This window comes from Hyperolius riggenbachi, chromosome 1 (assembly GCF_040937935.1).
Source record: "Hyperolius riggenbachi isolate aHypRig1 chromosome 1, aHypRig1.pri, whole genome shotgun sequence".
Classification (NCBI taxonomy): Eukaryota; Metazoa; Chordata; class Amphibia; order Anura; family Hyperoliidae; genus Hyperolius; species Hyperolius riggenbachi.
This window is the reverse complement of record NC_090646.1, coordinates 120299497-120314689: the sequence shown is the minus strand read 5'-3', so window position 1 is coordinate 120314689 and position 15193 is coordinate 120299497. Positions and strand designations below refer to the sequence as shown.

The window sequence follows — 15193 nt, the reverse complement described above, 5'->3', positions numbered from 1 at the left end:
GGTGTTTTTCAGAAACGCATACTCCCGGGCTGCAGCATTTTTTGGATTGTGGAGGCGTTTCTGCCTCAATGTTAAGTATAGAAAAAACGCAAACCGCTCTGAAAAACGGCAGTTCAGAGCGGTTTTGCAGGCGTTTTTGTGTCAGAAGCTGTTCAGTAACAGCTTTACTGTAACAATACATGAAATCTACTACACCAAAAACGCTTCACAAAACCGCAAAACGCTAGCTGAAACGCTACAGAAAAATAACAAAATGAATTTTCAAAATCTGCTAGCATTTTGCGGATCTGCTAGCGAGTTTTGGTGTGCACCGGGCCTTAGCCCCATCTAACAGGTCTGATCTGATTTCCGATAGTTTTTCTGATTGATTTTGTATAGAAGTGATCGGAAAATTGATTAGATAAACAATTAGAAATCAGATTAAACGTGTCGGAAATGATCTATTTGACCCGTCTATCTGATGGGAAATTGCATGGTGTGTATCAGGCATTAAGCTCCGTACCTCCATACGACAACAATCGTTCGCAAAAAGTGAACAATAGTTAAAATCTGCAATCGATCAGTAAAGCAAAGTAACAACAAAAAATAGCCAACAATGCAGTCGTTGAAAACCAAATGATGTGGAAAGAATACACCATTTAAAAGTAATTCTTACGCATGCGCTGTGGTTTGTGAATGATCATTTCCTGAACAATCTAGACAATGAAGGACAAGCAATTAACTCTTGACAAGGTAAGGGGTGCCCAGTGCTCACTGATGGGTATACAAAGCGAAGCCTGGCTCTATCTCAAATAGTCTGATCCTGACCCCACAGAAAAAGATGCTACACTTTAACAAAATCAAGGACTATAAAAATGGGCACCAAAAGCCATTCAAGCATGTAAAAGTTTTCTTTTTTCATGCTATCTGTATCTTGTATGACTGCTGCAGCTCCAAGAATTTTTCAGTGTGCCTATCCTTCTGGTTAGGCGCTGCTCCTGAAGGAGTGAGAGGATGTCACATTCTGAGTGTGTAGAAACAAAGATAAACAACCAAATACATGTCATTCATCTAAGGCGTCTTTCCTGTATCATCCATTGTAGATTTTGGCATGTATTAAGCATCACTCAGTACCTACCCAGCAGCTTCATATAAGAACAGCCAGAGGCACTTGTGTATCGCTTAGCATCAGCCAGAAGCAGGGTATTGTAGGAGCCAAGTAAAATATATGAATATTCCATTTGGGACTTAAAGTTGACCTGAACTCTTGCACAGGCAGGGCTGGCGCTACCATAGAGGAAAAGGGGTCATTTGCCCCGGGCCCCGACCACTGCTGAGGCCCCAGCAACACCGACCCTGCTATATTCTCCTTGCTCGCACTGCTCCCTGGGGCCTGTGCGGGCAGCGACGTAAGTAACCAACCAAACCTGCTGGCAGAGGTAGAGATATGATCTATATACATACCTCGTCCAAGCGGTTCGGTTCCAGCGTCTGTCTCCTCCAAACGGTTCGGTTCGAACCGAACCGCTTGGAGGAGACAGATGATGGAACCGAACCGGAGCCGGAGTTATGTATATAGATCCTTGTCTCTCCCTCTGCCCTTGAACTGGCCCTGTGCACAGGACAGAAGGAAAACATCTTATCCCTGTACTAAAATCCCTATTTAACCAATCCCTCTCCACTGGAATCTTCCCAACCTCATTCAAAAAGGCTGTTGTGACACCACTACTTCAAAAAAACATCTCTAGACCCCACTGCACCCTACAGCCACCACAATCTCTGCTCTGCACACAACCTCCTGTCATCCTCTAAAACCACCTCCTCGTGTTACCGTAAGTATACAAGATTTCATGAACCTCACCCCTCTCCTCTGGAATACCCTTCCAAAGCACACCCATTACTCGCCAACCTTAGAAATATTTCAGCATTTCCTCAAAACTCACTTTTTCCCGACACATATATGCTATAACTTAGGCCATTTCCATTCAACCTCTGGGCAAATTGTGCTCCTCCCTAAATATAACCTACAAACACACTGCCCCTAGGCCCTAGCTATAAATATTGCATGCTACTCCACCTCTTGTTTTTCCCTATTCCTTTAGATTGTAAGCTTGCAAGGGCATGGCTCTCATCCTTTTGTGTCTTGGAATTTGCTATTTGTATGTTCATCGTGTTACATTTGTCACTGTAATTACTAGGTCTATTCTGTATTACGCACCAATGTCTAGATTTTGTCTATACCATCTATATTATTATGTACCCAGTGTTTGTTCCTTACTCTGTACAGCACCACGGAATATGTGGATGCTATTATTTAATAAATTAATAAATAATAATAATAATAATATTACGGGGGGGATCATTAATTACATCGTGGTAATCGCAATAGATTTTCATTTAAAATGGCCACAAACAATTGCTTTAGCCTATGAAAAACTAGTGCGTTTACATAGCTTTAGAGTGAAGGCTTTTAGATCCCCCATCCTCCCCAATCATGGCGCCATCCAACATGTGGACTTTTGCTAAGTAATGGTTACTTTCAGGTGCTGTACTGAAGCAAAATTGTTCAAATACTCAAACACCAGCAGTAGGCCTATAGAGCAGCACATGTCCCACTCAACCCACATACATCGCTCCCAACTGTCCCTCTTTTGGAGGAACAGTCCCTTTTGGGGAGTCCTGTCCCTCTGTCTCGCACATGTGTCCCTCTTTCAGGACTTTGTCCCTCTTTCTATGTAAATATATGTATTTCTGTACTAAAATGTGTTTGAGTCTAAACTTTATTCCCATGCTTTAAATGTATATATTTCTTATTTTTAAATGTTAACATGAAGGAAACTGAACCACAATAGAAAGGACCCATGTGGTTTGAGTTATGAAACAACATACTTTTCTTACGAAATCTTTATGGTATGCGTGACTAGTGTGCTGGGGGCGTGATCAGGGGTGTGGCAGGGGCGTGGCTGAAGTGTCCCTCTTTCTCATCTCAAAAAGTTGGGAGGTATGAACTACATATGCATGACACAGGCCACCGCCTACCTTCTCCCCTTTTTAGTAATGAACAAACATATTTTATTACAGTCTGTATAGAACAGCAACTTCATGGCAAATTATAAAGTGAAACATTTCTCACAGTCTTCACATAAAAGAGAAAAAAGTTGCATTTCAAGTTTTTTTGGTCTCACAAATGATCAAAAACGTGCATGCTAATCACCGTATCATCATGCAGATATGGTAACCAGCTATAGCATGCTTCCATATGAAAAGATACTCCTGAAAACTCATAGAAAAAAAAAAAAAAACACAAATGCAAACGCAAATTACAAATATAATCTACTAGACCTAAGGCCTGTTTAAAAACGGGTGCTAGGCCTCTCCCCTCCCAACTCCTCTCCCCTCTTGACCAGGTTGCCGCCGCCGGTCAGTGCGCATGCTTGCAATGCCCGCCGCCCCCCCCCCCCCCCGGCTCCGTCCTCCTGCTCTCCCAAGTCCGCTTGCATGCCGCGCATGTGCAGTACATGGAACACACGCACACAGGGACAGGGGACGCAGCGACAGGAATTTTATAGTATAGGATTTTGCAATTATCTCTATGTTGACCTCAATCAAAACCCAGGAAAAATGCAGCAAGGCAGGGATTGTCCTATTGTAAAGGAGCTGACCTTGCGATCGGGAAGACGGTAGCGTTCCGAAAATCAGTTAGGAAAGCACTTGGTGTATAAGTGCCCTGAGTACACGTGTTGCACTGCACAATAGTTCTGCATGTGAACTCACTCTACATACAACAATAGGCATGCTCACATCTCTGCATTGTGACCTGCCGGGTTATCCTAACTCGCAGTGAGCAGTGCATTTCTGGATAACTTGTGTGAATATTTGCACACTGCATAGACACTGACCAGGCCTTTGAATGCTGGCGTATGTTATAATATGCACAAAGTTCAATGTGTTGTCCGCTCAACCCTGGTGTCAGGAACAGAGCTGGGAACCAGGTAACTCCTGCCCCAAACCATGGATAGTTGAAGGATGTGAAGTTCCGCTCGATGTTCCAAAAGTATCAAATTCTTTATTAATTCAGGTCACACACAGAATAAAAGTTTGCTAACATGTTTCAGACACACATTGGTCCTTAAAGGACTTACGAGGTCAAAATACGAAATATTGACGATTACCTGTTTCATATTTGATTCCACGGGCGAGTTCCTCAGTGCCCTCCGTTCAAATGCGCCGCAAAAGTATACTTTTTATTTCCCCCGCGTACTCGCTGACAGCGTCCTCCTAGTGTGTCAGCGGGCGCGCTCACATCTCTGCTAGTAGTGCATGTGAGGCCGCGCCCCCCCGCACAGACACTGACACAACTAGGAGGAGCGAGTACGCGGCTGGGCGAGGGTGGAGAGTTGTGCAGCCGCACTCTCCGCCATGCGTACTGCGCAGCCGTGGGTCTTTGCAGCGGCCATCTTGCGTGGGGAATAGGAGACGACCCGTACAGTGGGGTCGGGTCGTAGCATGGGGAAAATAAAAAAGAAACTTTTGCGGCGCATTTGAACGGAGGGCACTGAGGAACTCGCCCGTGGAATCAAACATAAAATAGGTAATCATCAAAATTTCGTATTTTGACCTCGTAAGTCCTTTAATCATAGCCTATGTGTGTCTGAAACATGTTAGCAAACTTTTATTCTGTGTGTGACCTGAATTAATAAAGAATTGGATACTTTTGGAACATCGAGCGGAACTTCACATCCTTCAACTTATAACATGCACAGTATCCACTGCTGTATATGTACATTATAACGCATGAGATAGGCAACGTTTACAGTGTGAATTCACACTCTAATTACTTGGCATCCGGGAGATTAACTGTCCACACAGTTTTACTGTGCATTTTCTTCACAGGAAAACTGAGAACTAATGTTAATCAATGGGCTAGTTCAAGTTTTAATGCGTTTTTCACATGCAGAAAAACAACAGGCAATGCAGCACTGTCACAGCTCATGCAGAAAGACTGATGCAGAAAACTGATAGACGAGTGTGGATTCAGCCTAAATCACAGCTGGCGCCTAACAAGTGAAATACAGAAGCCCTCCTAGAATCAATACCATGCCACCTTCTGAGCTGAAATCAGTCATATAAATAGGACTGGTGGTGTAACATGATGTGATCACGCCTGGTGCAGCTCAGTGGAGTAGCAATAGGGGATGCAGGGGTTGCAGCCACACCAAGAACCTGGACCTGAGGAACCCACATGGGCCCTTCTCTCAGTGTCTGCAATACAGGATTATGCACATTTTGCATGGAAATCTATGCAGCATGAAAATGGACCAATCGCATCCTGGAAAAGTGACATCCGAACCCTACTTGACCATCCCAACTTGTCACTGGTGCTGCAGTGGTAATGATCACCTTGTTCTAAAGATCATTTGTTGGTTTTTATAAGCCTAAGGGCCCATTGCCACTTGCTGCGAATTCGCTTTGCATCCCAATATAGGTCAATGGAGTCGTTTCCATGTGAATTTTCATTTGTGAGGAGACCCAGAGAAATTATGGATGTCATGCTGCAGATATCCACAGCACGCATCAGATTCCCCTAAGGAGTCACAGACTGCCGTATCCGGATTGCTTCACACATCAGGCTCCTAATGTCTTCTCCTTTAGCCAGAAAGTTTACACATTACCATGCTCAGGTAATAGACATGCATCTTACCATCAAATCTGTTGGGAGAATCGCATCCCTTCTGTGGAGTGGCCACACGCAGGAAGATCTGCTGTCTCCAAGAATGCCTCCTTGTCCTCACTGGACTGCTAGTTCCAGCATCGCTGGTGACAGCTGTGCAATCAAAGTCACTGCAAGAGAGAGACACCCACAGGTTAGCATTCCAAAACCTGGAGCAATAAAACAAGTATTAACATGCACTGGAGAGTGGGGGGATTGGTGGGAATTCAATTGCAGTGGATTCTGGAGAAATAATACAGTATTTGGTAATGTGGTACAGAACTTGCATGAAATGATCTATAAAATGGAAACAAATGCTTCATCACAATACATAAATAAATCAGATTTGCTGTCCACTAGGCGGAAGTTTGTTTTAACTGATCTCATCTCTGCTAACATGTCCAAATAGCATTTTTACTACTGTCAGTTATGTTACTATTATCAGTTATCAGTTCTGTTATCTTCATGGCCAGATTTGCAGAATGTGCTGGCTTATGGGGGCGCTGACATGTTGCACTGTGCAAATTCTAAACAAAGCATTAAAAATGATGGCAGCCACCATATGCCTTTCACTTCCCTGCAAGAGGGCTATGCATGCCGCCATATTCATTTCCTTTTAAGCAATACCGGTTGCCTGGCTATTGCTGATCCTCTGCCTCTAATACTTTTAGCCATAAACCCTGAACAAGCATGCGGCAGATCAGGTGTTTATGACTTTATTATCAGATTTGATGAGATTAGGTGCATGCTTGTTTCAGGTATGATTCAAACATTACTGCAGCCAAAGAGATCGGCAGGACTGCCAGGTAATTGGTATGGTTTAAAAGAAAATAGATGTGGCAGCCTCCATATTCTTCACACTTCAGTTGTCCTTTAGTACACCTGAGTAGTGAGAGCCTCTTGCAGCCCCCATAGCTATTAAACTCATGCGGACACTGCTGGGTTGGGCACCTGCGAGTAAGGTCCATGAATACCCAGTACAAAGCGCTCATGCATAGAGGAAGAAAGTATGGCACAAGCGGGTTCGTTCTACTGGGCATGCACAGACCTTACTGGTGCATGCCCAGTACGCATGTGCTTGTCCATTGCGGAGAGCATGCCCAGAAGATGAAGAGTGACACTGTGCTGGAGCAATGGGCTCTAAGAGCATCCGGGAAGCCTCTGCAACATCCAAAGGCATCCAACTACTGAGGCATCCAACTTTTACCTTTTTTAACTGACTTTAGGTGTCTTAAAGGACAACTGAAGTGAGAGGGATATGGAGGCTGCCATACTTCTCTACCTTTTAAACAATACCAGGTACCTGGCTGTCCAGCTGATCATCTGCCTCTACTACCTTTAGCCATAGACCCTGAACAAGCATGCAGCAGATCAGGGTTTTCTGACATTATTGTCAGATCTGACAAGATTAGCTGCATGCTTGTTTCAGGTGTGATTCAGACACTACTGCAGCCAAATAGATCAGCAGGGCAGCCAGGCAACTGGTATTGTTTAAAAGGGAAAAAAATTATGGCAACCTCTATTTTTTATTTAAGTTGTCCTTTAAATTAATTTGAAACCCTTTCTGACTCGGGAGGGGGAATTGACAAAAGATGATGTGTCAGTATCTGAATAATCAGACATCACAGAAACAAAACTAAAGTTAGATATATAATTTTGGTTGAAAAATGACGACATACACCATTTTTATAAACAAGTGAGCCTGAACCCTGGTTAAAATTATTTTATTCTGTAAGTTTACATTGCATGAAGGTGTAACCTTTGTCACTTAAAGGAATACTATCGATACACAACTTTTCTAAAATGACAGTGTACAAATAATGTCTAAGTAGCTGTGTAAACATTTTCCTACTTTTCATGTTAAATATCAGAGGCAAAAGCTGTAATTTATGGAGGGTAGGATTTAGCTATATTGGGACAAATCAATTGCAGAAGGGGTGTCTGCTTCAATGCACAGTCAGAGTTGCATATCAGACTACAGAAAGCAAATATCAAACAAATCAAACTCTGAAAGCAAAAACAAAAGCTGTGAGAATTAGTTACATTTCCTCTGCTCTCTTCAGACAGGTCAGTCAGAAACACAGGACACAGGAGCTGCAGCTGTTGGGAGCTCTCTTCTCTGTCACACACAGAGCTACACAGAGTTAACTGATCAAGTGTGAGGGGATTTTCCCCTCTCCTCATGGCTCAGTCAGCTGTCAGTTTTGGTGGCAGTAAACTTTGAATGTATTTTGCTAACAGTAAACAAAGAAGTTGTTACTAAAATGTATACACCAGTACTTAGCAGCACTTCCCAAACAATTCCTGTGTCAAAAGAAAAAAAAAAAAATGTGAATCGATAGTATTCCTTTAAGATACATTTTCCTCACTTCATGTTGTGTCTCTTAATGACAGCAAGTGAGGGACATGCAGACAGCCTTTAAAAACAGATAGAAGTCCCTAGAAGCCCCCTTTAAGATGAGTAGAGAACAGCACAGTACAGAAGAGACAGGGCAGTGCACAGACCTACCGTTTCTTCTTAAACTCTGAGGTACTATTCTCTGCTACGGGCGCCAGAAACTTTAGAAAGTTTGGCACAGAGGAGGAGGAGTGAAGCTTCTTTCGTAGAGAAGAGCGGTTGAAAAGGCTGAGAGAGAACAGATCAGAAGGAGGAAAAAAGTGGAAGGAAAAGAATAAAGCAATGAAAACAGGACAAGGTAAGACTGGCTGCTAAATGTCTCTCCTCAACTCCTGTAAGAAAAACCACCAATTAGTTTCTTCTATGTACCTCATGTGACTGCCTGCATCAGCTGCCCACTGCTACATACAGTTTAATAAGGCCAAGCAATAGAACCAAAATAGTGCACATACGAAAACCAGTGAGAGCCAATTCAGCTAATGGACATCCCCACATGGCGATCTGATCATCTGCAACCAGGCCACTTCCTGCTTGTCTGTGAACAGGCCTACCTGCGCTACTACCTCACACACCTGAAATGTCCATGTGTATGGTGGCTGGGCATCCTAAGGCCTGGAACCCACTAGGGCACTTTTAGCAGCAATTTATGCTTTCTGGGAATCACTGGCCATTCCAAAAGGGGTTTGCTGCTGAAAGTGAATGGCCATGATCCCACAGGAGGCACTTTGATTTGCTGAAATCACAATCGCCATAAATGCAGTATTATCGGAGCAATAAAGAAACCAGGGCCCAAAATTACTTTTCCTGAAATCGCTCCAATTTTACGCTGCATAATTGCTCTAAAAAAAAAAAAATATATATATATATATATATATATATATATATATATATATATTACCACCGCACTATCACTGGGGTTCAGCATAATGCCCAAGATCCAGAGGAAATAAAAGCAAGGGAGCATTTGTCCACCGGGATATCAGACAGCAGGAAAACCCTGAAAAATGCTGTAATTGCTTTTCACACTACAGCAATTCCCTTGGAGTGTCATTCTGTTTGTACAGGTTCCACAGTGCTGGAACAAGGTGACTTGAACTCGGGATAGCAAAAAAAAAAAACAAAAAAACAAAGTTCTGCATGATGTCTGTAGCAAAAAGTGACTCAAACTTTATCGAATCAGGTAAAAACGCCACAGCCGGACAGCTGACGTGTTTGTTTTTACCTGGTTCAATAAAGTTGGAGTCACTTTTTCCTCCAGACATCATGTGGAATTTTCTTCCCTTTCAAGTAGGTTTTATTTGCACTAGAAATTGATCATCTGTACATATAATATTATTAATAATATAATATCTTTGCTAACAATAACCACCTCCACAACAAGGGACTGGAATTAGAGACACTGAAGCGAAATTTTTTTTTATAATATTATGATTTGTATGTGTAGCACAGCTAAGAAATAAAACATTAAGATCAGATACATCAGTGTAATTGTTTCTAGTACAGGAAGAGTTAAGAAACTCCAGTTGTTATCTCTATGCAAAAAAGCCATTAATCTCTACGACTTTCAAAGTCGTGGAGAGGGCTGTCTTCTGACTTTTATTATCTCAACTGTAAGTGAACAGTTTTCTTTTTATCTGCCAGAGGAGAGGTCATTAGTTCACAGACTGCTCTGAAAGAATCATTTTGAATGCAGAGTGTTGTGTAATCTGCACATATTAGAGAATGATGCAATGTTAAAAAACACACTATATACCTGAAAATAAAAATATGAGAATATTTTCTTTGCTGCTAATCTTCTAGTAATTATTCATAGTACACAACCAATTCATTATATCATATTTTTTTCCGCTTCAGTGTCTCTTTAAGCAAAATTGTTCTCTTCTGTACAATTATGGTTGAACTTTTCTTTCAGTAAGTTGGGGGGGGGGGGGGGGGGGGGGAAATAAATAAAAAAAAATTCAGCACCAGATGAAATATCAATTTAGTAAAAAAAAACAAACAAAAAAAACCACACAACTGTTTCTGGTTTGCTGTATACGTGCTCTTATTTGACTACAGGTCCCAGCATATTAACGTTAATTTAGCCACTGGGCATGCTGGGAAGTAACATCCCAAATAAAAAAATCATAACTAAGCACTATTGAAATTCAGTGAAACAGGTTAGTTGGCATAAAAATCCATTTACAAAGAATGTTTTTCCCCCACAGATCTGAGAGCAGCTAAGACGCCCCCCTATCCACCCTCCCCAAAAGGATAGGGGTAGCAAACTCCGGACCATCAGACAGATGTGCTGCCTTCAATACAACTAACTACCAAGGAGAATTACAGGTTATTAATACACCACCTGGGGGTGAGCACACTGCAAAGCACATCTTCATGCCATTTAGTTTTGCTGACATATTAAAATTTGACACAATCCACAATCCAGATCTTTCCAAGCTTAGATAACTATGAGTCACACCTGTAACACACCACACACACACACACTCATGCAGAGGGACTGTGTAGCCTTCTGTCACTGCATGCTGGACAGGCTCACACATCCCTGCTCACCTCTTGGGTGACCCCAGTACACTGGCCTCTCCACCTGAGCCCAGCTTGGGTTTCCTGAGGAAGATGGGAGAAGAGGTGGCAGAGACAGGAGGAGAAGGGACAGCAGCTTCCTCGCACCGTGCAGGATTGCTCTCAGGCACACTCGGGTCTGTGCTGGAACTAGACACCAACATTCCAGCCAGGGAGGGAGGAGGGGAGGGGTGAGAAGACATTTCAGAAGAGGTAGGACAACAGCGCAGGTGAAGAACAGATGGGAGTCTTCAGAAGGAAAACTGATTGATTGTGTGGACAAGCTTTTATAAACTGGTATCTCCTGGTACCATCATTCACACACAGAAGCCCTACAGAAGCATCCACTCCTTCACCACAATATGTATTAGAGGTATCAGGAAATAAAGAGCATTATACAACAATCTGCAATGTAATATCTACTTTATATTCCCGGGGTTCCGCTGGATGAAAATCTGCCACCTGCAGAGACCCAGAGTATATTATATGGTAAAATGTCACATACACAGGTTGTGCCAAGCACACAATTTCCAGGCCAACCCTTCGGCAAATGAGTGTTTCAGTAGATTCCCAGATCCATGGTTGGACGGGAACGCCTAAATCAAACATACAGATGTGTATGGTTACATCTATGTTTATGTCGGATCTCTTGTTCCCAGCAAGTTCTGGTGGGTCTCCTTGGATCAGGTAATTTGTGTGCACGGATCTACAGGTGTCTAATAGACACCAATGCTGAGTATTGGTAATTGGGCACCCAGGCGGTGAGTTGGGTGCCCGATGCGGGACTAGCAACTGATCGGATACATTGGTAGCCAATTGGTTACTACATAGGTTAGTATTAGTGGAGCTGCTATTTTGCAGATGATTGGCTATAAATAGTGGTGGTTAGGGTTCTGGAGGAAGAGGTTAGTGTCAGAAACAAGGAGTGGAGTCTAGGGTTAGGCATTGGATTAGGGGGTGGGGGGGGGGGGTGTTTAAGCACTAGGAGGGTTCAAGTAAAAATGAAGGCTGGGTAGTCGGAAATCGGATTTCCGCAGAGGATTCGAGAATTAGAGTGCAGAATTTGGAATTCTGCGGAACATCTCATTACAGAGACTACATTTTTAGGCCAATAATTTGGAAGTGTACCACGGTTGCCAATCAGATGCGGATTACACATAATTGGCATTTCTGACCACCCTACTGGAAGATGTGACTTGCTGAGCTGCACAGCTGGCCACAAAGAGTTAATCTCTCAGAAGTAGAAGAAGAGGGGGGTAGTATCAGGTGAAGGCTCTCTGCTGGGGTGTGACTGCTGTTCACCATCTGCAGAACACTTGCTTCCCTGACAGCTGTCAGTTTTTTTTTTAATAGATCCTGGGGCACACAACTATTCCAAAGGTAAGTTCTCTGGAATAGCTGTATCCCCTCTTCATTTCTAACAATGAAAGATGAGGGAGGGTAAAGACTGCCATACACGGGTTGATTGCCACCAGATCAACCAACAGATAGATCCCTCTCTAATCGAATCTGATCAGAGAGGGATCTATTGGCTGTCCATACACTGCACACAGATTTTGACTCTATTTTAGCATGAAATCGATTGACAACCAGTGGATCTGCCGCCTGCTCGCTGCCCCCAAGCCTTCCAGCAATTATATTACCTGTCCAGCTGGCGCGAGTCCCCGGTCCGTGCCGTCTCTTTCTCCGGCTGACCATCTTCTCTTAACTTCCTATCCCGAGCGGAAGTTCAAACAGTAGAGGGCACGCTACGGATGGAACTTCCCCTACTCACAGGACAGTAAGTGAAGAGGAGTTGGAGAAGGCGGCCAGCCGGAGAAAGGGACAGCACGGACCCGGGGACTAGCACCGGCTGACAGGTGATTTATTGCTGTGTCAGTCGTCGCCAAATCGAACGCTGCTCACAACGCGCTTCCGACCCTCTGGTAATAAAGCAACATTTTTTGCCTAGAGATATCAACTGTACAGATCGATTTTCAGGTGGAAATTGGTCAACATTTGCGTTAACTATTTCACAGCAGAATATGCTGTATCTCGGTGGGAAATCGACGTAGTGTAGATCCGTAAGGATATGGGTGACACACACTCTTCTTTCTTTCCCCCCCCCCATATATAAAAATATTATAATGAGCAAGTCAGCTTGAAATATAAAGCTCATATTCCTTTTGGCTTGCTCTGCTTTTAGAAATAAAGAAATATGAGAATTGCCGCATGTTTTTGCCTCCTTAGCCACAGTTTCCTATTGCCTACAATCGTGGCTACTTTATGAACAGCTTTAAATGTGGAGGATAGACTTCTGCTTTTCAGTCACAGTAAAGTGTGGTTGCACTCCACCTCCAACCATTTTCACAAATGCATATGTGAGGGTTTATGTACCAAATCCTAGAGCCCTATGTTTCTGCCACAGACTCCTCTACAGCTTGTTCAGTCTGTATTCTCCAGCACATCCCAATCCTTTGGTCAGAACACAAGAAAAACATCAAATGACAGGGAAAAAAGCCACGTGTCCAGTGTACACAGGGAGTGTCAGGACTGCTTATTGACACTTGTCAGCTTTCCGATTGGTCCATCATGGAACGCTACATGGCCAATGACATCAGACGAGGCAGCATGCTTCTAACATGACAGCGCTTCACTCCACTGTGTAGAGTCTGCTGATCACAGAGCCCAGAATCCAGCAAGTTTGTTTGTCATGCTCACTCAGTGGTCACTGCCTGAGACTACGTGTACTCACAATAGATGCTGAAAAAAAAAGGAATTGCAGAGTAAATGTCACAAGGCGTGCATGCACTAATCTGCGTTAAACAGAATTACGTGCTTAAAGGCTTACTGCATGATGAGTAGCACGAGTAGCTGACCCCAATGAGTAGCATTGCATGTAATGTATTGCATTCTACTGCTCATCGTATAGTCAGGCCCCTTTCACACTGGTGCATTGCATTACCCGGTTTTTACCGCAGGGTAACGCAAAACCAATTAAAGTCTATGGGGCATTTCATACCTGTGTGATGCGGTGGAAGTGACGTTTTTGCCACACTGCCGCAACAGTGTGTTGGTCTGGAAGTCATGCAAGTCTATGGCACCGCACATATTTTAAAACTGATCTCCGCATGCATTTGTGTTGCGCATGCACAAAAGCGTAATTTGATAATACACTTCTGTGCAATTCGAACATCGGCCACATGAAGGGAGCGCTAGAGAGCCTCAATTACTGCTTGGCCCGCAGCCAAAATGGAGTTTACTGCACACTGCCGCAATAAACTCCATAGTTTTTTTTTTTTTTTATTGTTTTTTTTTTTAGTTAAAATGTGATCAGATGATTGTAACGCACCTGCGGGTTAGAAGTGTGAAACCGGCCTAAGACTTCAACGCACGTTATTCTGCTTAACACACTTTAGTGCGTACACCCCAGAGTTCTAGTGAAAGTCAATGCATTTTATTTTTGGCATGATTGGAGAAGGCATTAATAAGAATCCTCCTTACCCCTCCCACTCCCTGCTTCTAGCAACAGCCTCCAGGTTGATACCTTCGGGCAAAAAAGTTCTTGTGAGGAAATGTATGCGCCTTTAGATCAGATACGCAATGCGAGCAACAGGAATAAACTCTCTATCATTGCTGCCCCGTGTGCTTTCCTGATGTTTAGCGCGATACCCATTTTGCATGTTAATGAGTCACCATGGCTTGTCCATAAGTTGACCAAAAGATGCTGAAAGCAGCACCGGAGGAATGGGATACTGGTCGAATGACAAACATTGTTTTCTAGTGTGAATGCCGCCATTACATCCCTGTGCAGTGGCGTAGCCATAGGGGATACAGAGGCTGCAAATGCACTTGGGCCCCTGAACTAGAGGGGCCCACTAGGGTCCCTCCGTCATCCATCTTCTTAGCTTTTCATTGGTGCTATGCTGGAATGAACACCTCTATAGGTGTATTGAATAGTGGTTATCCTTAAACTGTTTCCTTCTCTGATTACATCTCTCGGACACAGCAGCTGTTCATGATTGGTTTTGGGGCTCCATATCTATACAGTGGTTGGGGCCCCATGTAAAACTCACACGGGGACCCAAGTTCCTTAGTTACAACACTGGTTTCCACATTTTGCAAGCATCTAACATTAATGTGAATTCAGCATTATTCAGGACCAATCTGACTAAAGTCTGCTTTAAAATACTATAGGAAAATATGCCCAATTAAAAGGACATTCTGACTGGACACCTTCAAAGGAAGGCATGGGTCATATTTATTGGGCTTTTCGTCCAACAGCACCAGTGTCATAACAATAGGGGATGCAGAGGTTGTGTCGGCCCCTTATCCCCATAATCCTCTCATAGGTCTCATTCCACAGTGCCAAAGCCAGGGGGGAGGGAGAACCTCTCAGAACTGTTGTGGTTCTAAAACAGGCTGTGCAGATCTGAACCCCCCCCCCCCCCCCCTCAAGCACTTGTCTGGTAAGCTTGTACCATCGCTTCCTGTGACAAATCTGTCCAATTAAGAAAAAAACATTGTTTCGTCCATCAGAAAGACAAGAAAGCAATTCAGTAGAT

At 43.4% G+C, this 15193-nt stretch overlaps 1 protein-coding gene across 10 annotated transcripts in view; it reads right to left on the bottom strand.

The window, feature by feature from the left end:
* Positions 1-15193, bottom strand: part of TBC1D1 (TBC1 domain family member 1) — a 222096-nt gene that overhangs the window by 66362 nt on the left and 140541 nt on the right. For 7 of the 10 annotated variants that reach the window (XM_068278440.1, XM_068278446.1, XM_068278443.1 and 4 more), the window contains 3 exons: positions 10641-10799; positions 8199-8315; positions 5681-5820 (listed from right to left, as the gene is read on the bottom strand). In XM_068278440.1, the coding sequence (XP_068134541.1) occupies positions 5681-5820; positions 8199-8315; positions 10641-10799 (416 nt within the window). The remainder of the gene's footprint in view (positions 1-5680; positions 5821-8198; positions 8316-10640; positions 10800-15193) is intronic. The other 3 variants (XM_068278442.1, XM_068278449.1, XM_068278441.1) reach the window with 2 other exon arrangements.